The sequence below is a fragment of the Maylandia zebra genome, linkage group LG1 (assembly GCF_041146795.1).
Source record: "Maylandia zebra isolate NMK-2024a linkage group LG1, Mzebra_GT3a, whole genome shotgun sequence".
Taxonomy (NCBI): Eukaryota; Metazoa; Chordata; class Actinopteri; order Cichliformes; family Cichlidae; genus Maylandia; species Maylandia zebra.
In genome coordinates, this window is record NC_135167.1 from 18,022,897 (window position 1) to 18,050,311 (window position 27,415).

The 27,415-nt window shown below is 39.8% G+C and overlaps 1 protein-coding gene across 4 annotated transcripts in view; it reads right to left on the reverse strand.

Moving 5' to 3' along the window:
- furina (furin (paired basic amino acid cleaving enzyme) a) overlaps nucleotides 1-27,415 on the reverse strand; it is an 84,626-nt gene that overhangs the window by 11,668 nt on the left and 45,543 nt on the right. For all 4 annotated transcript variants that reach the window (XM_076882760.1, XM_076882763.1, XM_076882762.1 and 1 more), the window contains exons 4-12: nucleotides 20,513-20,608; nucleotides 18,483-18,611; nucleotides 18,199-18,275; nucleotides 11,250-11,338; nucleotides 5,779-5,951; nucleotides 4,286-4,498; nucleotides 2,530-2,630; nucleotides 1,424-1,527; nucleotides 1,137-1,254 (exon numbers count right to left, since the gene is read on the reverse strand). In XM_076882760.1, the coding sequence (XP_076738875.1) occupies nucleotides 1,137-1,254; nucleotides 1,424-1,527; nucleotides 2,530-2,630; nucleotides 4,286-4,498; nucleotides 5,779-5,951; nucleotides 11,250-11,338; nucleotides 18,199-18,275; nucleotides 18,483-18,611; nucleotides 20,513-20,608 (1,100 nt within the window). The remainder of the gene's footprint in view (nucleotides 1-1,136; nucleotides 1,255-1,423; nucleotides 1,528-2,529; nucleotides 2,631-4,285; nucleotides 4,499-5,778; nucleotides 5,952-11,249; nucleotides 11,339-18,198; nucleotides 18,276-18,482; nucleotides 18,612-20,512; nucleotides 20,609-27,415) is intronic.

Sequence of the window (27,415 nt, forward strand, 5' to 3'; positions counted from 1 at the left end):
TTTGTCTCAAGTTTGAGTCTCGCGCACACAAAATGACAGGCATTTCAACAGGCGCCCAAAGCCAACATGATGAAGACACGATGTGTCGCTGCGCCAAAGCTTGACAGCTCAGTCTCAAGTCACAAGCATCTCCAAAACCTTTGTTTTGTTATGAGTTACCAATTTAATGTTGATTTCTGTTTTCATTACTCTTAACTTGCCATTTCTGAAAAATGTAGGCTTCTTATCATAGTATTTAACGAATGTTTGAAGTCAAAGAACAAAGCGGCTAGAAATAAACAAGCTGTCTTTGATGGATATTTGGTGCATTCTCTTTTAATGCTGTTATTGCTCTACCCTTCTTTTTCTTTGCTTTTAACATTTACCTCTTCAAACTTTAGCTATTAAAATAGTGTTCATAATTGCATACATGATTACAAATAATTAGAATATTTAGTAATTAGTATAACTGGGGCTGGGGGGTTTTTTGGTCCATAATATGGGTCAAGCTCCAAAAACACTGAAGCATCAATTTGCTCTAATCCAATGAGATAATTTCCTCCAGAGACACATGACTTAGTTTAATAACTAGGCTGTGTGGGTTTTAGTCAAAGCAATTTAAACAAATAAGTTGTTTTTAGAAAATTGACAGCTGTAACGTGTGCAGACCACAGTGGCCATGGGAGACCAACACAGTGCGTCTCACGAAAACACATGCGAATAAACAAAACAACCAAATTAAGAAAACACAATTCAATCACAAACCACGGTGCTGAAGATACAACATAAGCAAATTCAAGAACGTGCTGCAAGTATCCCAGACTACATGATTCCAGGAGACGCGTGAACCGAGCTGGGACACACTGCAGTTTTTCATTGTTTTGTGACATGTGTCCGAGACTCAATATTAATTAAAACCTAAGCAAACTCACACAGGCTGCTTGTGCTCAGTGTATTCTATTTGTTTGTACTGTGAGAATCTCCTGAAATTGTGTTCTTAAATGCAAACATATCTATAATTTCTGTTGTGTTTATGTACACGTGTTTGTGTGTCTGTTGCAGTGTGTTGCCCCTCTTTGCGTCACCTTAACAGTTTCTTGTGATCAGGGTGCTGAGATAAACGAGCTGCGGTATTAATGAGCCTCCGGTGTACTAACCTTGGCTCGCTGACCATGGTGATGACGCATTTTCGTTGTGGTCCCACATTGGTCCACGTTTTTGCCATGGACACGATACCACCGGCATCAAGTAGACCATATCCGTACGAGTGGCTGACTGTAGAAAGCAAGAGGAAACATTAGCCGGCATCCTGGCTCTCCCAGCTGGTGTGCATTTCAACCTCTGTCCAGTTAAATCTGGTTTATGTGATGCACACTAATAATGAGCCTCGCAGGCATCTGCAAACTGCAGAGGGTTGATGAAAACTTGAAAGGAGCTGCTGTACCTTTGCGCCCGACTCCATTGGTTCTCCAGTCATTGGTGAGCAGGTGGGCAGGTTGAGAAGTTCGTACAACCAGATGTTGCATGTCCCTCCAGGTCAGGTTTTTACTAGAACACGTGTACGTGCAAGCACACGCAGACACACACACACAGAAAGAGACAGACAGCACACAAACAGCAACACATATGGTAAGTTTGGCTTAAAATTCAAGTTGAGCCACTGAAACTACATCATCCTATAGTCTTAAGCTGCTGATGGACAGGTGATTGAATTCATAATACAGCGATTTAGCAGTCACATTCTTCCTTGGCTTGCGTAAAATCTTAAGTCGACACGTATTTCAAGTCCTCTTCTGCCCTTTGCGAGACATTTTCCAAAGCATCATTAATCTTTATGCAGGCAAGCAAGTTGGTATTTACCAAACGCAAAAAGGGCTTACATGAAGTCACAACTGGCCTCTCTGTTGTGATTAAATGCGTACAGGCTTTTTAGTCTTACTGTGGATTTGGAGAAAATGAGGCTTTTTAGATAATAACTTTGCTGACTCACTTTGTCATCAAATTCATTCCTAATTGCAGTTTTTTTCCATCACCTCACTCTGTTTTGCCACAAGACTAATTACTCGTTTTCGGCGCTCTTCTGACGTCCGTGTTTGTCTCTCCATTAGTGCTGCGTGACTAGATAAGAATGATTAGCGCTCACATCCAAATGGTGTTGTTTGTAAGTGCACAGTTGAAATCTGTGGCAGAGGGGTTAAAAAGTAATTCATAAAATGGGATAATCACGCAGAACTAATGTATAAACATTCAGCACCAGCAGTAAAAGCTTAATTTAATAGAAGAATTTAAAAAATAAAAGTCTAAAAAAATTGGCCTGGAAAAATTCGTGAGATAACAGTGGAGCATTTCTACAAACTACTCTGGCATTCTGAAAACTTCAATATCTGAGTTTGGAAAGAAACTGTTGCAATCTCTAACGAGCTTGTGCCATTTTCCCCCCTCCCCAAAAACAAAAGCCAGCAGATATTAAACGCTAGAATAAGGCTGTACAGCTGAAAAGAATAGCGGGGACTAGTCGGACTCAGAAAAATGATGGCGATAAGCACTTACTTGGCCTCAAGGGCAAGAGCGATGATCCCAGCAGCCAGCGGAGCAGAGGCAGAGGTGCCTGTGTGAGAGTCTGTGCATTTTGATTTGAGATCTGTAGTCACCTAAGCAAGATGAACACAGTGAATTTAAGTATCACAGCATTCCTCCTCCTTTTTCTCACGTTTCCATTTTGTTCTCATAAACTCGTATTTCACTTGGCGTTGCTAGAAGGAAAACAGCTAATGCAATTTTCTAACTGTGCTCCGTCCTCAGTGTCTATTTTCTTCATGTAATTCTACATAGCTCATCACTTGACAATGAAGGTATTCAAATCTCAGCTGTATTTTATTTTTAAATTCACAAGATATTTCGCTCTCTTGTAACCCGATAAATTGGAATTTGTTTCCCTCGAATGAGTAAAAACCTTTATCCTCCATCACTTCTTCACTTATTCTCTCTCCCTAGCAAGGATAAATCTTCTAATGGGTAGAGCAGAAAAATAAAACCAGAGAAACCATATAAGCTTATGTTTTGCTTCTTTTGAACAAGTCTTGTTTTTACTGGACTGCTCTAGCAGAGATCATTTCAATGACCCCCAGCACTCTGCTGTAGTTGTACTGGGCAGCTCCCAGGTGAGAATTTTCTACAGCTACATGAATACAAAGAATTGTGGTGTATTTGTCCTCAGGAAAAAAAAAACATCTGCTGGAAGATAAAGGTTACAAAACACTGCCTGGTGATAAGACCCCAAGTCACCCATTGTATAATTCTGGAGGTAAAATCAATCAGTGCTACTGAATGAAGCTGATACAAAAGCAGCTTTGATCACAAACTGCTGACCAGCGCAGAGCATACAGAAACTGATCTTTTAACAGACTGAGGGAATAATAAATGCACTGCAAGAATGACTTTAATGGTCATTATGCATTCAGGAGCCTTAGGTTCACATATAACTCACTTTAATTTGAAAGCGACAGATGGAATACATGTGATTTAAAGAAAAAGAAAAAAACACAAGTGAAGATATTCCTGTATAACCTCAGAGATCCAGAGCTCTCTTCCCACCTACTCCGGCTCTTTATTCCTGGCTTCATGAATGACAGCACTATTAAATGAGTGCATCACTGAAGCATTAAGGAACCAGCCACACGTCACGGAGATGTCATAATCTGCCCGTCCGGTTGGTCTGTCAGCTAGGGTGCATGCAAGAGAAAGAAACTGTGTGTGTGCACGTGTGAGAGACAAAGAGGGAAACAGCATTTGTGACTAGAGTGTTAAGCAGCAACAGATTGCCAGATGGAGTTTCAGCCAGTCACAATTCATAATCATTTTAATGGCCCAAAACTGAATGAATGGTGAAGAAGTGGAAACAAAAGCATTTGGTAAAGTAAATCCGTTGGGCATCTTTCTTTGCCTTTAGACAACAATTCTGATGGCAAAAGAGCCAAACGGGACAGGCAAAAAAAAAAAAAAAAAAAAAAGGAAACAAAAGCAGCAAAGAATGAAGAAGCTAGCTGTGATTCACACATGGAGGGTACAGAATGAGAATGCTGAAAAAGCTTAATGTACTGTGTTCAGAATTAATCGCAATGAGATTAAAATTGATCTCCAACCATTAAAATGATCAATTTATTAAGTTCTCCAGGCTTCCTGCTTCTCAGATTTTAAACTGTTCCAGATGTTTTAGGTGATAGTGAGCTGTATTTTTGCAGTGTGTGTTAGTACTTTTTGTGCAACCTTTGCAGCAGACGGCAAAATCTGGAAAGAGCCAACTCACTATCTGCTTCTCGTTTAGATTTCCCGAGCTGTAGGTGGTGGCAAGGGTGGAAGAGCAAGCCTCGCTGTACCAGGGGACATTGCCGTTCTGTGTGGAGCTGCTGATGGACAGCGTGTAGATGCTGTTGGTGTAGCCGTCACAATTGCAGCTGTCCTTCTCCCGTCCTCCATTACCAGAAGCCCACACAAAGATGGAGCCTAAACCACCGCGTCCCTGGAGAACACACAACATAGATTTAAACAAACAGGAAAATAAAAGACAACCACATGTCCTTTCATCCATGTGTACCAAAGACTAACAGTATCCACAGAAGAACAAAATCTCATTCAATCTTTAATAGGAAGCCCAATTATAGTGGGGCAAGTTCACTTCAGAGCTCGCTTCAAAAAGAGTCCCATTAAAACCCAACGTACAGGCCTGGGTGGTCACTCACTAAATTACAAAGAGCCAAATATCGCATGACAGCAATTCAATATGGAAAGGCAGTATACGACAACAGCTCATTGTAATAAATCATCCAACCTCTCAGCCTTTGAAGTGCAATAATTTTCATCTAAGAGCGGCTTTATTGTATTGAGTGGCACTGTCTCTCCCTCTCTGCATTGATCAATTCCAGCCATGCACCACCCACACCACCATCTGACAGTGCTGTCACTGTGGCAATTATCTTAGTAGTCAGTGTCAGCGGTTCCAATCAAGCTTTATGGCACATGCTTTGAATCCTACTGCTCCATAACAAGAGTCTGTGTTAGCGGGATGGATGTGTTTATTCATGGCGAGCAGATGTGAGAGGTCGGGGTGTGATCTGTATACTTACTAATCTGTTAACTTGTTCATTTCACATATCTGACACACACCCAGTGTGTCACATGCATTAAAACAAGTCAACAACAGGGCTGATGACATGACGGTATGCATGGTCGCTTAGTATTCACATCGCGTCGTTAGATGTTAGCAGAAAAGTTTCTGAAATTACTTTTCTACAAACCCTCTACGTGTATGTGCATATAGATAAGCATGTGTTTGGAAGCTTTTGATTATAAATGCTTGTCATTAAGCAATTTAAAGCTCTGCTAACTTAATGGAATTTAATTGGAATTCTTAAAAACAACCTTGGGAAGGTGGGAAATAAGCACTGAATTCACACTTAAAGAAAGCACAACCTGATTATCTAAAAAAGATGCAAAGATAAAAGACGAACTCAGAGTCTAATAAGTACCCTTCAACTAGACAAAAAGGGGAGGGTGGGGGGTGAGGCATAAACACACAAACAAACATTTGATTTCTGCCAGTGCTGCCGCTTTTCATTTTCTAGGAGTTTTCTTCCTGGGTGGCTTTCAGAGGACATTCCTTTCTATTCATAATTGTCAGGGTCAAAAAACGCTTTGTTCTTCCCGCTTGTGTCCTCTCATGCTTGAACAGTTCAATTACTGACTGCTGAAAGGAAGCGACACACAGGCAGTAAATAATTTCTGCATCACACAAACACACACCTCTGTAACGCCACGCATAAAAGCTTCTTTGGCGAGTTTGGCCGGTCCATCGACAGTTTTGCCGTCGTCCTCCGGACCCCAACTGGCGCTGTAGACGTCAATGTGCTGGGGATTCAGACTGAGAGACTGTGCCTCCACCATGTCAGTCACCTCACCGTCCAGCATTCGCACACCTGCATGTACGTTCACAAATGCAAATGTCAACTACGTCAAAGACGGCATGGCAAAACAGAAATGAATTTATTACTACTTTTACACCATAATTCTTACGATACTGTAAATCAAAGATGCCAATTCAGTTTCACTGCGTGTCACCTTGGAAAATGAGAATTGCTCCAGGAGCCAGAGAATTTACTGACATGCTTAGGTTAACTGAAAATGTGCGTGTCATTTAGCCTTTACAGATACAGAACCATCTGCATAAGGCACGAAGCTGCATCTGGAAGAGTGAATTTGTATAAAATGAAATGGCTGGTAATGGGCAGGTGCAAGGTTATCGATGATTACACCCTCATGCAATAAAGAGGATGTATGTTTTATCACAAGACGGCTGATCAATATTTCACCAACTCATCTAAACAAGGCATTTTGTAGAGGGTGTAACACTTAAGCCATCATAAGATCACAACTACATCTGCGGAGTAGAAAAATTATCTCAAAGCTAAAGTGATTTAAAAAAAATAAAAAATAAAAAAAATTGAGAGATTTGGTCGCCCATAAGGAGATTTAGACAGACTTCTTTTCATTACAACCAAATACCAAAAACTAAAGCAGAATTGGGAATCTGTCTCACACACATGCGTTATAAATATTTTAGTAGATTTTTTTTAATGACTAGTTTTTAATTTTGTGTCTGTTAACTGTGATGTTTTTGGTGTTTTTATTTTTTGTTGTTGTTGTTTTTTTAACCTGTACAGTGTACAGCTTAGTTTGGTTCACCTTGAATCCAACGATAAGCACTCAAACTACCCTGCGGTCATGACAATCAAGAAAAATATATGCAATAAAATGTGTATTTAACATACATATATACATACATATGAATGAATGCAATGCTAAATTAGTGTAGTTTTTCAATACAACTGAACAATGCAAAGTGCTGATGTTGACGGCAATTTTGCAGAAACCTGTTACTGTCGTCTGTAGCTCTTTGCCATAGTGTCGCAGCATGAAATGACAATGTACTCAGCAAGGTGTAGGCACAGAACACTACCGCTGTAGTGTCTAATTTGCATATTTACACATGAGTTTTCGATACAGCGTTCATGTGTATTTGTAAAGCTCCTGCAGTGGTGTGCTGCATGCTGCCGTTAGTTTTATGTCTACCTGCTGTGATTACGGAGCCCATCACGTAAATCAAACACTATCTCTATTGATTTTCCTTGGTGTTTGAGCTGGTTTGTGGGTGAACTACCTCCTGAAGTGTGAAGCAGACTCCTGTGACTAAAAACTCAGATTAAAAAGACGAAAGGAAACAATTTTTCTTCTTCTGTGTCTACATGAAATTAGTGCAGCTGTGAGAGCGTAAATTTGATCAAAGTTGCTCTTATTTCAACACCTAACAGTGGCTAATAGCATCCGTTAAACTAAAGCTTCTTTATAAGGCAAATGATAGCAAGAATATGCTGTGCCAGTGACAAAACACATAATGCAGGATGGCTATGTAGAGTAGGTGTTTGTCCAGTCCAATTATTTTTTTCAGACACTCGTCTCGCAATGAAACAAGTGTTCTTCCACAAGAAAAGTGACAGGGGTGGGGGAATCCAAGGCACTTTAATAACAAACTAATTTGCTGCTCCGATTACAGGTCAGGTTACTTCATGTTGTTATATATGGCTATAAGTAACAAAGCAGCTGCTCTTTGAAATTCTCCAAAAGCTCCAAACTGCTACTAGCGTTTCCATGGCAGCATACATTTTTGTGAGAGGAATGTGTAGGTGGACGAGGAGACTCAAGCATTTCCTCTAGCTGTCCAAAATCCTGAATCACAATCTCCCCAAGATAGAGAGGCTAAGAGCCATACTACAGGTTCAATACAGTTCTAGAGCAGATTCCACATTCCAGCCTCTGAATCTTATTAATTATTTGCATTTCTGTCAATAATCTTTTTTAAGTGTTTAAAAAATAAACGAACAAATAAAACAACTGATTGTAATGTCCAAGTGCCACACATTGGAGGAAACAAAAAGCGGCAGTGAATTATTAGCTCATCCGTCTCACCATCCCCCACAGAGAAACAGGTTTAAAAAAAAATAAAAATAAAAAATTGGTGAAGACCCATTAGGTGATAATTGTGTGCAGCTTTGATTAAATTCTGGCCAAGACTGCTGGAGGAGTTTCAATTCTTGTGAACTGTGAACAAACCGACACCTCTATGTGCCATATGCTGACCAGCCTGAAGGAACGATGAGCTCATCCTGCAGCGGCTGTGGCCCAAGAGCCTTAATGTTGGTGGTTCAATCCCATCCTGCTCTAGTATGCATGTCAAAGTATCTTAGAACATGATACTGAACCCCAGATGCATCTATCAAAGTGTAATTGTCTGAGTCTATTTACCATAAACCCAAAGAAGTGAAACATTTCAGAGAAGATTTAAAGAGTTTGAGGTGGTGACCCTTCTAATGTTGTCAAAGCTACTGTATCAGCTTCTACTTTTGTCAGAACTGGGACTTTTCTAATTAATTGTGAGGATTATTTGTTTCTTTACCCCAGTTAATCTTAAGAATGCTGAAGTCAGTCAATCAATCTAATTTAAAAACAACCATAAAAGTACCTCACAGGAGAGGATTCTGGCTAAACAATGGGCTTCAGTTCTGCAGGTGATAAGATGGCAGGTGATCTTGTGCAGGGAAAAAAAAAAAAGAAAAGAAAAGACGACAAAAACAAAAACAAAAAAAACCCAACAACTTTGCACTGCTGCACCGCTACCTACCAGCTTATGCTACTGGAATAATGACAGCATGAACAATAAATGGGTTTCCCTCGCTTGTTTCTGATGTTTGACGAACACATTTCCTTCCATTTCTTTAGAGCTATTGAAGAATCTGCACAATCTGGACTCATGTTACTGTGTTGTAATATGTCAGGCAAATTTTTGGCAAATGTCTGTACCCTGTAATAAGAAAATAAAGTGTTATTCTTTGTGAAAAGTGGATGAATACTTTAAGTTTTTTTTTTCCCTTTAGTCATTTGTGAATGGTGGTTTTGGTTGGACTTTACTGATCGAAAAGAGCCTTAAGTGTAGATAAAGAACACAGTAGTCAAACTTTATAACAGCTGGAAGTAGGCAGAAGGATATTGAGATAAGCAGAGACATAGTGAGCTAGAGCGTGTACTTAGATTAAAAAAAAAAAGCTCCTACAGCATGTGCAGTCCTTAAAAAAGGACTAAACATCATTAGGTTGCATCCTGGAGTCATCAGACCACCACAACACTGACAAAACAATATGTCTTCTGCACTAAAACAAGCATTAAGCCATTATCCTCATCATCATCATCATCATCATCATCATCAACACAGCACACATGTAGTGGCAATAGCTCCACAGCAACTTCTTTTCAAACCGCCCATTTGATGTGGCTGGAATTTTAGCATGTGAGAAAAAAAAATGTAATTACACTTTCTTTCTTTTTTTTTTTAAAGATGAAATAATTGATATTCAAGATGTACAAATCGAATCTGATATTTGTTATAATGTCAAAAAGCTACTGAAGTTTCTTTTGAAGGATGGGAAGAGAAACGATAAAACTGCTCTCTCCCTCTAGGCAGAAGCAAAACAACCCATCGGGGTGCAAAATCCTTTTTAGAACAAATTAATATTTCAAAATATTTTGCCACGCTCTCCACTTTTGTATATTCTCATAAATGAGCAGGCTCTGACTGCTGCTCCGCATCTTCATCATTTAAAGATAAAACTAACAGTGGTACACAGCACACTCCGACCCCTAAGGCCAAACACCCGCATATGATTATTCATCTGTGAGGAGTTGCACCTTGACACTTTAACTGCTAGCTCACTGAAACCGTTTATTAACAAGGAAACCCATTAGGAGTGCAAAATAAGCATTTAAGAAAAAAAAAACACAAGAGAACAAGATGATCACGGGCATTAGCACCGAGACTAGGGTTTTCATTATTAGGAAACTCGTTAATAGGTTAATTAAACGATCAAACAAACATCTAAAATGGTTTAAAATAATAAAAATATGACTTTTTAAGTGATGGAAATATTTATCTTGTGATAAAAGTGAGAAAAGAATCTTTGAGAAGCTGCAACCAGGAAATTGTTTTGTTTTATTTCATAAAAAGAAATAAGAGAAATACTTTAAGAAAATTGTTTTCTATCAACCGATTTGTTTTGGGTCAATCTGCCACATAAATTTTGCATTAGTAGTTTGCCTTGTTGATGAAAATGGAAAATATATCTGTAAAACAAAGAACAACGAGGCAAACCAGAAACAACGAAGTACAAATATGCATTTGGGATTTATTTCATTGGACTTGCTTTCTTAAATTAAAAAAGACAACGAGTGAAGATGAAAGCCAGCAACAGCCTGCATGTGCACAGTGATGGACACAGACACGAGGTGATGGCATTTCTTTGGCTAGAGTGACACAGTCAATTTGTGGTTGCATCACTTGAAAACAGCAGGAGCTGAAATTACAGCAGGGTCCCAACGAGACCCTGCCAAACGTGTAGAACAGCAATCTGACTTCTGGCTGTCTGGGACTTGGCTTAAAAAACAGAAGACAAAAAACCTAAAGCAGGATTTGCTTTTGACCAACTAAAGATTGCAGATTCACATTTATGCTGAATTAGTTAAAACCTTGAGGAGTCCCTTCATTTCTTCTGAGACACCATCAGCACAACAAGGTGCCTGTAAATATTCAGAGTTTGCAATTTATTGCGCTGATGTCTGTCAGCAAAATTACACCACAAAAAGCTTAATTTCAAGCATCTATGTGGAGAGCTGGACTAAGGGGCCAATACAAATCTTACAAATGTAAGGCAGGGCACTGACCTTGGCTAAGGACTGTCACAAAATGTTAAAGAGATAATTTAACTAATAATTTTATGGGTTTGGGGATTGAACAGTTTGCCTGAAGAGAACACCTGAAGTATAAAAGCCATTTTTATTTATGTGTAGCGTGTATACAAACTGTTATGGCTAATGGAGATTCAATAAAAGCTATATGATTGTGTCATTTCAGTGCATTTCAGCACTGCTACTCCATGCAAAACCATTACACTTACAACACACTGGCAATCCACATAACAACTGTGGTGATGTTCAAAGAGATTCAGTGGCATGCTGTGCCTGGGAAATGGGCTGAAAATAACACAGGCACAGCAGAACAAGTATTTCACCTCATTCTGGCAGTCAGAGGAAAAAAAAGGAAGAAAAAAATAAGACCTGAGATGAAACTGAGTTTTGCCTCTGTGAGATTGAATCAATCATCCACACCATACCTCCGATCTTTGCGTTGTAAGCCACACCAACGCCACAGATCCCATTGCTGGCAACTGCCGCCACTTCTCCTGCGCATCGGGTCCCATGCCTTAAAAGAAAGAATGAGAACGTCAGACAAACTGCTTATCCTAATGTTACTTGCCTAATGACAGCATTTTGCTGTATATATAAACACACACACGGCAGGTTGTGCACTTGTCTAACAAAAAGTTACTTGTGAAATACTCAACTTCATCTTTCATTGTGGTTAAGCTGCAGACTGAGACAAAACACACCCACACTCTTTGGCCTTGATTGTTTAAACAATCTGAATTCAACCATTAAAGAAAAAAATGTTTATGACTGAAAACCACTGTGCATTACCATGTCCTTGTAGAAAAAGTAAACCTTAGGAAGCCTAAAGCCTGAAACGGTCAAGTGAAAGAAAAAAATAAATGGCCATATAACACTAGTGGCAAGAAACTGAGAATCACATCTGCTGTTATCAAAACGCCTATTTCATCAAGTTTGAACTTCTCTAGCAAGATAAGCTGCAAGCAGATACAAAAAGCAGAAACAGAAGGGCTTGGGAACATATTCCAGTCAAGTGCATTCCCATCGCCTGCCAGATGGACATGCACTCTTAATGCCCTCTAAACCATGGCGCAATCCCCATTGGATTGCAGCCATTCCTAGACAGGAATGCTGGATTCATCAGGAAACAACAGATACAGTGGACCTTCACTACTGAAGGAACTATCTAGGCCAGCAGGCTTTCATTGAGGCACTCCGGGTAACCTGCCAAACCACAAACCAAATAATCAAAACACCCTATCAGCAGTGAACAGCCTTCCCTGATAAAATGGGCTGCATCTGATGTAAGAACATGGTCTGAGGGTAGACTAGGGCTGTTCGATATAACGATATATATTGGATGACGATATAAAAACGACTATGGTTTCATTTTACGCTATCATTTGTTTCGTGGTGTCGCAAAATAAACTGTTTACGGCAATATTTTTTCATCGTTTTGATGGTCACTGTAGTGGCTATATTAATTTCTTAAAGTTCTCTCTTCCTCATATTTAATATAACCACACTACAGACAGACAAGCGCCTGTTTCTATGGGTTGTCGTTAGCAACAACGACGGTAACACCGTCGCATGTCCACTTGTTTATTTTCCACATAAACCTTTCACAATAAAGCTCACGTTCCTGTTGAGAATTTTCAAAATAAACTGAATCACGTGAAAAAGTGTGCAGAGTATTGACGGATGAGAAGCAAAAAAAGAGTCGTCAAGTGCTAAAAAAGAAACCTTAGACTCAAACGTTAGAACAGGCTTTCCCCGCAGCACGCCGTGTAATAAATACTCAAAGAAAACGGTGGCCGTTACAACCTAGGTCTAAAAAAAAAAAAAAAAAAAAAAAAAGTATAGTTTCATGCATCAATTAAAACACTGGACTCCAGGTACATGACGCGCAGCTGGAAACACTTCACCTACCCGAGATTCACAGAATTTACAGAAAATATTAAATTTTTTGTGATTTATATCGTTATCAGGACGATATCTGTTTTATATCGGGATACGAGATTTTGGTCATATCGCACAGCCCTAGGGTAGACGGCTACTCAAGTCATAAGTAGTTCTAAATGAGCATTAAATAGATAAAAGGGCAAAGGTTAGTGTTAATGCAAGAGGCAACAAAAGTGCCACGTCTCTTAAAGGCCTCTGTTACCACTGAGCTGGTAGCAGAGGCCCAGTTGGATAATAAAAAACATCTTTACAGACACCAAGTTAAACACTCACACACGCATGCACACGTCATCTGGATTTTCCAGTGAACTTTATCACAGCAATCCCAGCAGTGTGTGTTTGTTGACTTTGGAGTCTTAGATCCTACAGCATCCGTGTTTTTGATGAGAAAACTGATGATAAAGAACAGCTCAGGTGTCCGCGATGGGATCCCAGGCATGCACAGGCCTATCCCTCCTGAAGTGTTCCTCTAATACATGCATTAAAGTCAATTACATGCTAGGCTGTTCATGGGATACAAATGATTCACAGAGAGAGCCCTGGGCTTCTGAACCTGATTATACAAGAATGACTTGCGTAATCAGGGTTTTGGGAATCATTTTCCTGTAAGAAATGAAATTGATACACAAAGATATCTCTTTGCTCCTCCTACTCGTTGCTAAGGTCAGTAGAAAAGGGGGGGAGAGAAAGAGAGAAGGGTGCATCTTTGGGCCAAATTGGGCAAAGAAGCTTACTCCCTTACTCAAATGAAATTTTACTACCGTATCAGCTTTTTAGGTTGTGAGGGCAACACATCCACAAAACCTCCTCTCTCTGCAGAGACAGTACAGTGTTCTAAAACTGGTGCAGCGCCCGTTCACATTGTCCCTGTTTAGAGGGGGACCAGTGCACTTTGCAGCACAACTGAGTTATTGCAGTCATTTATCATGGGGGGGAAATGGGATATGTCAGCAAATACACAGCTGATTTGAGTTTTCAACATTTACCTGCAATGATCCAACAGCATTAGTCTTTGACTGCGATCCAGAAATGACATTATTTAGATTGATTTTATATGCACAGGCTTTAATACTTGCCCTGCATGTGTGCTGCTATAGTAAACAACAAGCAGCCAGAGTGTTTATAAGAAGTACAGCGTGCAAAAACTCACACATAAATACTGTGTGAGTTTTGAAAGGAGGACAGCTATAAGTTCATACGTGTCTCTCACTGCATGCAAGCTCAAACACAAGTGAAGCGAGCTTTAGCTGCAGAGCTTGTGCCTATCGAGCGGACCACAATAGTTAATCGGTCCCAAACTCCACTTTCACTAGCTGCTTGCCGTTAAATAACCACTGTGGTGATAAAACAGATGGTGGGACAGCTGATAGTTACTAAAGATAGCATTCCTCAACATCTTCACATCAGGTGGTAATAAGTTTGTCTCAATGACTGTTCACAGTTTAGACTGAGCCCTATTCAATGAGCTGTTGTGATCACGCTGCTAACACTCCCTATCGACAGTGGCCTACTGAGGATGTCGTGATCAAAAGTTTTTCTTGTGAAAGAATAACAGAAATCAACTTTTAGCCCAAAATAAGACTTCACTTCCTTGGGTGTGAAGCAGATTGGATGAATGGTGGTGAGGAGAGGGGAAAAAAAGGAAAAAAGGAATAAGAGGGAAGCCTTTATAATAATATCAAATAGAACCCCGGTGAAAGATTTTAATAGTTTATTGCCCAAAATCTCCAAATGCAGATTGATTCCATATCTAATTAGAAACTATGACTCTGAGTTCATCTGTCAACAGCATAATCATTCACAAAGATTAGCCTCGGGGAGCTTCCAGTCCTAATAATGAGAGCGAGACGTGATTGAAGGAATGAATGGTGGCTCACTGACTGTCCTCATTTCTACCGTTTCGAGTTCCTGAGAAGACATCACATTAAAGTAAACCTGGACTGAACCTCGTGCTCAGGGTTCCGGCAGGAGGCTAAAGAGCTGACAGCACAGTGCTGGAGATCTTCACATGAAGTACTCCAGAGAAACCACTCAGACATTGTCAGCAGGAACAAAGAGCTGACTGACAAGACTGTTCAATCAGTTGTTAACAAGTCCCAGAGATTAATTATCACGGCTGTAATATCGTCCTGATAAATTCCCTGACACTGAAAGGCTCTCAGATAATATGAAACAGTCTTCTAAACTCTCAGTTGCACACACTTCTTAAACTGATCATGCTACATTTACACAGGACAAAACTTGTTTGCCTTGTTTCTGTGTCCTTCCTCCGAAATACATTTCCCATTCTGATGTAGTTTGGCAAGTGCGTCAGAAAGCCCTTATTATATGGAATACAGTACAAAGAAAACAGAAATAAAAGCACCGTTATCCATCATCATGTGGACAATTAAATCTGATTTCTGTATACATTAATGTCATTAAATGCCTCCCACTTTACCAACTTTACTTTTTGACTGGTGGGTTTATAGCTATGCTGCTTAAATTAGCAATTACAATCATTAGCAGTTACAGTATGAAAACATTCTCCTAAATAAATAAATAAATAAATAAAGACCTTTAATTATCATTCTCTGCTGAGCTGCCATAAAATCTCCCTTTTCCTGGAAAAGGAAAAAAAAAAAAAACTCCATAGAAACGCTGAAACACCTTTTGTATGTGATACACTGTTCAATAACTGGATTCTTTGTTTCTAACAAAAAAATGATGGTGAACAAAGAGCAGTTTCAACAAAGCTCTGTTCCGATTACAGCAGGAACAAGCCCTATGGCAGACTCGAGGCACAAGGACTGACTTGGGTTACAGCAACTACAGCTGGCTGCAGGCCCAAGGCCAACACACAATCAGTATTCAGACCCACAGCTGGCAGAACAATCAGCTTTGTCTAAAACCTAAACTGCTTCACTCAGACATGATATTGTCGTCCTCAAACTCGAGGAATACTCGCTGGCTGGTCTCTGAACAACCACCTTCTCTGTTCATTCTTTAGTCTATTGATGGTTTACCAGTTAACAAACAATCAGACCCACAGGTCAAAGTGTCTGCTTATGTTTGCAGAGGAAAGTGAAGTAAGGAATGTGAGGTAAATTGTCCTGAGAGATCAACGTAAGGTCTGGAAAAGTATTCACAAGGTTACTGTTAGCAGGCGTTTTATCCATTGCTGTGCAGTGAATTCTTTTGAGGTCACATGTTTAGTCAGTCCTGTGTACGGATACAGATGGGCTATTAACAAAGCATTCATATCAACTTGTGTCATACATGAAGCACACTTTCACCCAACAAAAAGCCTAAATTCAGTTTAGTTAAGCTTGAGTCATAAACAGTAAGATAGTAGCAGCAAGATTTGTGGTGGAGATTCTGTGAAAGGCTCGTAGCTGCCGAGAATTTAAGGATCTCTCAGCTGGTTGGTCACACTCTACTGAAAACCAATGTGTCAGTTAGTTATTGGCTTTTGCTCTCAGTCACTCTCCCCGTGGCTACTGTACATGTCTGCTCCAGTTTGTAGCAGCTACCTAAGGCAAGGCAGTGCTGTAACAGTGCTTTTTATTCAAAAACACCAGTCTGGGATCGAGTGCCAACTGGACACCCTGTGTCCCCTATCACAATTTTCTTCCATATGAATTATATATAAAGTTCAAGGAAATTCCCTGCTGCATGTTTATTAAGTTAATGAATAATTCTGCTAAATTACTGAGATTCCAACTATTGAGCAAAATAATCATGACTATGGTTTTTGTGCTACAGCAGCACTAAAAGCTCACAGGCTCAAATTTATTTATTTTTTTAAGTATCCCTGTAGACTGTCAGTTTAACATTAATCAAGAAATGCAGATTTGGAAACCGTTCTGATAGAACTGAGAGAAACCTTGGAAAAAGAAACCTCTAGATCACATGGTGTTTTAGATAAACATGACGGTGAATGGTCCTTATTGCTGCTTGTATGCTGCGAGAGAAAGACTGCCTTATGTAGGTGAACAGAGTTGAGCTTTCTGCAGGGAACAGACACTTACAGTTTAACACAACGTTACGCAGTTTCATGCCTGCCCACAGGCTGTTTACACATGCATCTGCACCAACCTCACAGTAGAGCAAGGATAACAGGCAAACACACATCATGCAGACACAGACACACACAGACACACTCAATTGTTCCAGCAATAAGACAGACACAGGGAGCTGGGTGGCAGGAGATAAGGGCCGAGGTGAGCGAGGGTTGGAAAGAGGTGCAACCAAAAATGAAGTAAACATCAATAGTAAGTGTCTTAGCTGGGCTCTGGGCCACTACGAGCAGCTAGAAGAGCTTAAGCGTGCCTTGGCATAGATTTTGGATATATGGAGCCGCACCAGAGGGATGTTTTTCCACATTCTTTCACAAGAAAATCTTGATGTCGCTGTTAAAAACACTTAACTGAGCTAAATCAGAAAGCATGGCACATACTGTTTGCATTGTCTCACCGTTCCAAGCGTTTGCTGATAACTGTTTGTGTTTCTGCTTTAAATTATGGTGAACTATGTTTCATTTGAAAGCAATTAACTACTACAATCAGCCCCAAACCCCTGTATGTTCGACAAAGCCTTTAAGGTGCTGATTCAGCATTAGCATAGTTTCAATATGTTTGGGCCATGCTGCCACTCTGATTGTATCCCTCTGGCCTCCATACTGATGGTGCCTGCTCCAGGGCCCTGTTGCGTTTTCATCCATGCCCAAGTATAATCTTCTCACCAGTAATCATGGTGAGCCTCAAGTTAAAAAAGCCTCTCAGGCCAGTGGCCCACAAGCAGCAGATTACAGCAAATCAGAAATTAAACCCAGAAAGAAGGCAGGCACTGAGAATGAAGAGAAGCAAGCAGAGACCCTCCAGAGCTAAGAGCTTTGCTGTTTCATTAATGCTGATGAACTTAATTCAATCAATTCTCTGCAAGACGTCACTGTGATGGTAAACAACTCCTAATGCCATCTGCAGATGCCACTGCAAGAAAGTAGTTTTCTTCGCACACTACCTTAATCCTCCTGCAGATTTATCTGGGCTAAAGAAACGCTCGACTTTTAAAGGCCAAATCAATTCAGAGACTTATGTTGTGGATATGACAGGAGTAAGGTTTACTTTAGAAGGCAGCGGCACATTTTCGGAAATATCAAATATCATAAATACCAAAAAGCGAGAGAGAGGGGAAAAATAAAGAAGCTGTTTAATAAAACAAAACCTACAGCCTTTTACATTTAATTGTATCTGCCCTCAGAATTTATGCCTCCAGGCTTAGCAGAGGATGGGAAACAGCTGCAGACTTATCTAGATTTCAGTTGTGAGCTATTACACAGGGAGGTGGACAAATTAATAAACAAGTTCAGTTTTATCTTGACAAAGAAGAACAAGAGGGTGGTTTCAGGGAAGGCCAAGAGTAAATTAAGTTCTTATCCGAGTAGAGTTTTACCTGTTGTCATTAAGCTGTGTGTATCGAGGCTGGGGATCTGGATCACCATCGTTCACATCGTAGCTGGCATCCGGGTCCTTAGAAAGGACAGATTGTTTACTGACATTTTTATGAACTTAAAAAGCATGTAAGTGTTAGAAACGTTACTACAGAAAAATAAAAGCACGGCACCACTGCAGAATTAATTTGAAAATCCTTAGAATAGCCCTCTATTGTAATTGTACAAGTAGAATGGAAAAAAAAAACAAAACCTTAGCAGGTGCTACTCAGGAAGTGCTACTCACATAGTTCTGCATCAGGTCAGGATGGTTCTTCTCGATTCCATCATCCAAGATTGACACCACCACACCTTTGCCTGTGTAGCCCAACTGCCATGCAACTTTAGCATTCAAGTCATGGCGGTTGCTGTTGTACTGAGGGGCAGAGAGCAATGAAATACACAGAATTTAGCCATGAGAAAAATATCAGTGGGATGACAATCAGTTTTAACCAGATGTGAAAAGGACACCTTTAATAAAAACAAATTAATAAAATAAGAGCAATTTAACATGTTTAGGTGAAGGCTGAGCTTTTTGCAAAGTTGTTTTTTGTTTTAAACCATGTTTTATTAATATCTGGTAAGCCAGAGATATAGTGAAGTGGAAAATAGCAATGATCATTCAGTATGCTTTTTGATGGGCTTTCAACATTCAGCTTGACCTTTGGTCAAAAGCCACGTCTTGCTTTCAACTACTTCAAAGCCCTTTTTATTTTCAAAGTGCATCATTAAAATATAATGTGTCTAGTGTAGCGTTTACTGTATTTTCCTCTTAAAATTTCAAGCCCTTGTGAGTGCAGTATACCAGACAGAATTATTTTTATTCCTCAAGCTTGTACTGCCATTGACACCTTTAAACCATCGACAGGAAAATAAATTAAAACGTAAACGCTGCGATCTGCAATGCTGATTCAGACTGGAAAGGTCTTTTGTGGCTGACACACTTGCTGAATAATAAATCTGAGAGGCATGTCCAAGGTTTCACTTTGGATATTGTTCACCAAATCTTTCCCATCTCTCTTAATCTTAGAATATTTCGAGCAAATGTAGAGCTGAGCATGAGATCTGCCCATGATTTATCAATTGTACAAAAATGAGTCTAATCGGACTTTTTTCCCTCCTTGATAAATATAAGCATTATTAAATATTCATTGTAACCGCAGATGCTGGAAACCCTGCCAACAGACCCACGCACACCCTCCTGTGGTCAGTCTGGTTCAGTTTTAATGAGAATCAGACTTATTTAGTGCATTGAGAGAAGAGCAGCACATTACTGATGCTCACGACCTCTTTGGACAATTGAGTATCACCAATATTATTCAAATCCACCCAATGCATTTTGCATAATGACAACCATTTACTTATTTTCTTCATTTTATTTCTGCAAGGCTGAAACAGACAGAAGTATAATCCTCTTCTGTGCTCTCCAGTGGATTAGCTGGACAAAAGGAATGATTAGAATCATTAGCTGCAGCCCTCGAAAGACACTAAAAGCACTCCCCCAACTTTCACATAAAACATATCTACATGTATCACAGACAGGTTTTTACTAAACAGTTCAACTCTTAAATGCTGTGAACTTGGCACATTTACTTATCAAAGTGCCACTAAATGTTCAAGCACAGTGGAGAACAGAGTGCGTTAAAGCGAAGACATTTTGAACAAGTGGTGAAACAAGCGTGCTTTGCATCACCATGAATAATCTTCTGCCTCAAGCAACCTCACAGTAATTGCAGGAAGAGTGAGGCTGAACAGAAAATCTCCAGAGTTGTTACTGCTGCTTTTAACAGGCCAGTGTATCAGTGGCATTCTTCAAGTCGAATGTGAAAATCAATCGACTGAAAACAAGCGCACTTCGAGATGAATCACCCCTCTCTCACTCCGCTTTTTGCTCCTTGTTGCTGTGCCGTTTATGGACCAAAGTAAACCATCAATTTCAAGAAACATGCCATTCAGAGCTGAGGGGAGCTCGGTGTACGAAAGTATGCTATTGTTAAAGCTGAGTCCTTTAGGTAAAGTCACACTAGAGTGTCTTGTTCTACAAACAAGCCAGACAAACAGCACCCTCCCCGAAAACACACACAAAAAGTATATTGGATTCATACAGGTTTATTTTCAGACCCTGAGGAAATATCACAGCTCTAAATGTAATTACCTATATTGACTTTAGACAGATAAAAAGCTCTACTAGGCTGCAGCACAGAATTCTTATTTTATTTTTCAAAGACAGACAGAAAAAGAAAAGGAAAAAACCCATGGCCTCTTGTTTATACTTACCAGGTACCACTGGTCTCTGAACTTGGGATCTAAAGGCTCTTCAAAAACATCCCTCTTTTTCCTCTGTTTTACCACCTGTTGCTCTGCCCAGGTCACCTAAACAGAGAAAGGACACATTAGGAGTTTAACAATGGTGATTCTTGAAAAATAAAATAAAAAACATTTTAACCACACTCAGAAAACAGTACAAGAAATTTAAATGAACTGGCCACGAGTGTCACCATGTCACATAAATTAATAGAGAGTCCTCAGCAGGACAACAGCAGACATGGTGAGATTAGAGGCACAGGAGCACTATGGACTCCTCACTAATGAGACTCACTGAATTCCAGAGCAGCTCAGGACTAATTAAAAATTTCTGTCTCACTTTGCTTGTGGGTGCACCTAGACAAGTATGCAAACCAACAACAGACAAACGGAGGCAGATTTTGAGCCAACGCCAAACAGAACAGTAACCAAGTCTGCACTGGGTTTTCAAAACATGGGAGCTCTATCAGGAATTGTTGACAGAAGCAGAATACAGTGAATATAAGCCTGCCTTTTTACACCCTCTGCAGAATTGTTCTTGCTGTACTGCAAAACGGCTGGTTACACGGGAACAGGAGAGGGGGAAAAATGTGTCAGAGGAGGAAGACAGAGAAGTGCCTGCTGCAAGGACGAGCACCTGATTTGAAGGACGACTAAATCGCAGCACACCCCTCTCCCCGCCTCTACAGATCACTAGAGACACAAGGCTGAGAGAAGCAAGAAGTAAATGAAGGTCACTTCAACAGCTACACTGAAGCAATGCCAGTTCAAAAAGTGACAAAAGGGAGGTATTTCACTTAAGGTATGTACGTGAGGTCAATCTATTCAAGCGGAAATGTTAACATCCAGATTCATCCGGGGTCAACGGGGGTGAAGTGTTACTGTGGCAGTTTACACCAGATTGAAAATAAGCACGCATATTTATTACAAAAAAAAAAAAAAAAAAAGTGTTACCATACACAGAAAAATAAATGTCTACGCTTACTTCCTTTCCATTTTCAATTCTCTTGAAGTGAGATCAAGGTGGTGCAACATCTCAGACTAAAAGGTTACCATGATTCTCTCTCTCCAAGACTGATATTTATATCTTAACAGCAAATGTCATGTTCTACACAGAGACAACATAATAAAGTATATTACCGTAATTGTCGGGCTATAAGCCGCTACTTTTTGCACCAGCTTTGAACCCTGCGGCTTTTAGTCAGGTGCGGCTTTTCTATGGATTGTCCATGATTTTTGTCACATCGTAAGACGATTTGTTTTGTTTGTTCCGCTGTTGTACAGCACTACGTTGCCTGGCGGAAGGGCATGTGATCAGACACACAGTATCGGGGTTCAAGAGTGGTATGTTGGTCACATGTCCATCCGTCAGGCAACATAGTGCCGTACAAGTAGCGCGAAAAACAAACTTCAAAGTAGCGCTATGTGTTCAGCGGGAGGCGTGGATGACGAGCGGCGGTAAACTTGCGAAAAGCAAGTTATGCTCAACTCTACCAGTGGAATCTGACAGCGTGGAAAAGTGTGAAAACATCCACGATCACCAACGGATTTCAAAGGGCTGGACTGCTGCATGATGGAGAGGAGGACGCTGCCACGGCCCTTCTGAGGGTGTTCGACTCTGACACTGACAACGAGGATTTGTTTGGTTTTGAAAGTGACAACGAAGGAAAGAAGCGGAGAGTGGATGACGAAGCCACCCTGAGCCTGTTCGTATCCGACACTGGAGAAGAGGACTTTGGTGGTTTTAGTGCGCAGGAAGAAGAGAAAGATGGTGGTGAATGACTGACTTTTCTTCTTGTTAAAGCCGTGTCGTTGCACCTGAGCCTAAAAGGTAGGCCGAATCTATTTTTCTGGTGTGCTGCAGGTTATTGCTATGTACTACATTTGTTACTCATTTATGAAGCACAGTACATGTTTCCTACTTGTAATTACCGCTACTTGTACATATACCTAAAAAGTTATGCAAATATGTACCCATAACTTGTTTTTCAAAATATTAATAAAAGTGATGTCTCCAAACAGCCATCTCTTTCCTGACAATTCGCTTTGTGCATATTCTCTTACATATGATAAGTCAACATTGAAACACCTGCGGCTTTTAGTCAGGTGCGGCTAATGTATGTACAAAACAGGATTTTCCCCTGATTTTAGCTTGTGCGGCTAATATTCAGGTGCGCTTTGTAGTCCGGGAAATACGGTAAATATTGCTTCTCAGCACTGAATCAAATTCTATCAAATCTAAAAAAAAGAAGCCAATCAAACGAACCATTCATTTTGCAAGACTCACACAGCAGGTTATGTCCAGGGCAGCTGTGGCTCAGGGGGTCGAGGGGATTGTCTGCAAACTGGAGGGTTGGTAGTTCTGAATGTTAAAGTATCCTCAGGCAAGATACTGAACCTTGAGTTGCCCAGATGCATCCAAAGAACTTAGACATAGAAAAAAAACCCAAAACAAAACAAACAAACTGTACTTTTTAGTGGCCCCCATTTGGCCACCCCTATGTAAAAATTCAGGAGCCATCCCTGCCTGTATCATGTGTGCTATTTGCTAACACTTGATGCTGATCTCTCCTCAATCCAAGCTATGCAGAGTTAGCAGCTTTGTAAAGTCCACCTGACAACCATCTCTTCTCTCTCTCTCACAACAAAGAGCCAACATTTAGTTTTGCCCTGAGAGAGAAGAAGTACTAGAAGTTGCCTATTGATATGAGCTATTGGCTAATGCTTGTAATTTGACTTAGTAGCAGTTAGTAGATATTTGGTTTTATACCGTTTTTGACCTTAGGTTAGAGAACTGTCTTGCTTTTGTTTTTTGTGTTAGTCTAGTGTTGGGTTGGTTTGAAGCCTTAAAAAAAAAAAAAAAAAAAAGATGTCTAGAAGCAAATAAACTGCTCATCTCTAGGCAGGAGATTTAACAAGTACCCTAATTACTCCAAAAAGGGCAGATAACAGTACAGTTTAGAGAAATAAAGCCAGCTGATGATATGCAATGTCTCTCAGTCACTCTAATATTGGCTTCCTAAGGAAAAGGGCACAACTGACAAAAAAGGATGTCTACAGTCAGTTGTACATCGTGACCAATTTGTAATTTTCAGTCATAAAAAAAAAAAAAAAAAAAAAGACATTTTCTCCTGCGTCATCACGTGGTTCTATGTGACTTTCCCTTCTTCGTTTTCTGCAATGTTTTTATCACACCTTAATCTTGGTTTCACACCTATGCAGGGTCGGTGGTTGTTGTGCAACATTTCCACAATGATTCTCTTCAAACAGATCAAGATTCTTGGAAGACAGAAAATGTTTGCAAAGTCTGATGCAACACAGGAAATTCTAAAATTTGCAACAGAGGATTTTCACTATAAACATGGTGTGTGGAGTGTATACTACTAGATCTAATCTCATCAATTAATGCAAGTCATAGTTCAAGTGTATGCCTTTGGTGCCCTTGAAAGCTATTCACATACACAAAACCATGCAAAAGCAATATCTGGCATGCCAGAGAAGGCATGCCACCTTTATCACACTCTATACATTAAAACCAATATAAAATTAATGATCCTTTTAGGGTCTTTTTCATCTTTGCATGACTAAAAGAAAACACTATGTTTGATACAAACAGCAGCCACTGCAGTTTAGAAATCAGTACTTGTCCCATTAGCTGTTAAGTTTGGTTAAAACACAGGGTTAATCTTTCCTATGTTAGTCATAATAGATGACTGCCAAGTCATACACACTCGACTTCCAGCAAACATGCAGAATAGCTTCCCTGCAGTCGTTACAGTTCCTGCTCCTTTCAGCTTCAGGCATCTCAGTGACACCAGTTATTTCCAGCTAATTTGTGCAGTCAGTCATCTTAATGTCACACACAGTTCTTGGAAATGTCCATCAAACTGAACAAAGACATAATTTTCCACTAATTAATGTATTAGAGAGGAGTACTTTAGTTCTAGTCACAAGGAACTGACAGCAGAGATTAGTGGCCCAGGCGTGTCCATAAACTATGCACACAATGAGGATGCAGAGTTTTAGAAATGCATCTCCCCGCTGACACCTTACATTATTTACCAATCATTTTTAATAGCGTGTCTTTTCTATAAATTGAGCATCTCCATACTTAAGTAAACAGTGAACAGAAATGGTGTAAGTTATATACTTTTTCAAAACCAAACTTGAACAGATTCCTACTTTTTCCTGGAGTGTAGCAAGCATTTCCACTTTCTACCTTTTAAAAAGAGTCTTTTGAAAACCTTCAATAGTCTGTGACAGAACACAAAGTATCTATGAAGTTGTCAAATGGGCACTTTTATTAAAAGCAGGCTTTGAAAATTAAAAACTGTCTATCTCATACGCCCAGACCGGCCAACGCACAACTAATGTTTACAAACAGACTGCCTTGGCTCATGTTTAGGTGGAGAGTCCTATCTCTGCAACACATAGGCTCCCCACCCTTCCCATCTTACCCAACCACTGCTTTGCCCTTCATTATACAAACACAGCATCCTCCCACAGGGACCAAGTTGGAGCCTCAAATGAGGAATCATTCCTGTAAAGGAATACAGTAGAGTGCCATTCGTATCACACCTCAGTCACAATGTCATTTATGTTTACAGAGCTGTTATTATTCTTGACATAAAAAGCCTCAACCAGCCAAACCTATTACAGCAAATCCAGCTTACAGTGCTCTGTGTATGCGCGCATCTTCTTTTTCTTCATTTCATTATTTTGTTGAATAGAAGTAAACTTCCCAAACAAACCAAAAGGAAAAGCACAGACGGCATAAAACGGGAAAGCTGAAGTCGTGGAGGTAGTAGATAGACCCAAGCTTTAAATCTTGAACAGACCCTATTAACAGTGCTCTCAGCTCCGTCGTCATTCTATGAGATCTGGCATAGGTCCAGGTGCTTTTGTAAGTAATTAGATGCTCTTCAAAGAGAGTTTACTGAGCCTTTTGTTCAGGCTTCATCTCAATCAGTTTAAAAGCTGCAGAGGGCCTTGCTAAGATTTAAAATTCCTTTTATTTGAAGCATTTCTGCAATATTTTATGGAAAAACACTTGGGCTGATGCAAATGCAAGTCTGACCTGCCGGTTTTCAAGCTCTAATCAAACTATTCATTACAGGAAAGTTTAAAATGTGTAGCAATACTAATACGTTTGCAAGTTAATGATAATTGTGCAAAGCTCTACTGATAAAATAAACTCATGAATACTAATCTGACCATCGTGAACTAGACTGGAGGACATGAAACTGTAAGGCTCCACTTTCTCTGAGTTGCTGTGGGGGAAAAAAGGATTCAAAAACAGGAAATGGAACACCAGCGTTAAAGGAAATCCCAAAGAGGGAGGTGGACCACTTCTAACATGTACGCAAACAAACCCAGCAGAAGTTGTTCTACTCCCAGTGTGCACCTGTACTGCAGAGATGCAGTGTGTGGCCAGAGATACTTCAAGGCAGATTTCATTTCATTTCTTCCAAGGCAGGAGTAGTTTTGATGCACATAATGATTCTGCAGATGCACCTGTCGAGATTACAGTAGCGGGCATTAAATTTCGAGGTTTACAGAATAGACAGGACACAATTTAAATGCAAATACATTTATATCGTTTCCAGAGACTTGTAAAAAAAAGCTCCTCTTTGCTTTCATACAACTTACGAGGACAGGAACAGTGTTGAGAAGCTGGAGCCAGATTATAAAAGTAGTATTATTCACAGTTATGTATCATGTTTTTTTAGTCAGTTTTTTTCAGTGAAACCCAGTGCACACAGATCACTGTGATCCAGTGTCAGGGAGAAAAAACAAACAAACAAACAAAAACCCATCAGCGTTTAAATGAATAGAATAAAATATATGCAAGTATAATATTATATTCTATATAATATTATAGTTTTTTTCCTTTTCTGCATAATTTAGAATCCACTGCAATCAGCTGGAAGTTATGATTCAACTCTTGATTCCTGCATGTGATTCGGTCTGAAAGTCACCCTAAACTCTCCTGTCACAAAAACAGAAGGTCATTTCCAGCTCCTTCAAAGATTACACAACAACGGGGCAAAAAAATTAACATAAAATACTATAGGAAACCCACTGAGCTGAGCTTTGATCCATTAATTAAGCAATTATTACAGCTCTAAGGATTATCTCAGGAGGTAAAATGGGTCGCTCATTAATTACAGGGTTGGTGGTTCAGTTCCGGCTCCCTTTTTATGCACCCCTCAGGCCAGACACTGAAACTGGCTTCGGATGGTCACCCCAGCATGTCGCACAATAACCTGCTGCTTTAGCTACATGTGAAGTTGAGGCATGTCATATATCTATAATCCAAATTGATTGGTACACTAGTTGATGTTTGCATTTATGCTTATGGGGTCAGTAATTTAGCAACTTTAGTAGTTAGCAGATACAGACAAAAAGAAAGTTTACTACAAAGCTGCCATGTTTGACGAGTTTTTGTATTTATTTATTTTTTTTTATATTGATTTGGTTTTAAGTAGAGATGGCACGATACCACTTTTTAATGTCCGATACCGATATCATAAATTTGGATATCTGCAGATATCGATATGAATCCGATATAGCGCATTTAGCAATCAATAAAACAGTTTTTTATAAATATCTTGCTGCATTTTGTATAAGTTCATACTCGAGTTTAAAAAAAAAAAAAACAAGAGATTGAAGCTATTCTGTTATACCTGTATGCAAAAAATACACTCTACCCAAAACATTTTATAGTTCAGCAACACTGATCAATCTAATAAATTTAAACCTACACCGTCCTCCCTATTCTGGTATTTTAAAGAGTACTTAGTGGAAATATTAAGCAACCTAACTAATAGGGTTGCCAACTCCCAGCAAAAATATTAGGGAACCACCCCCGCCCTT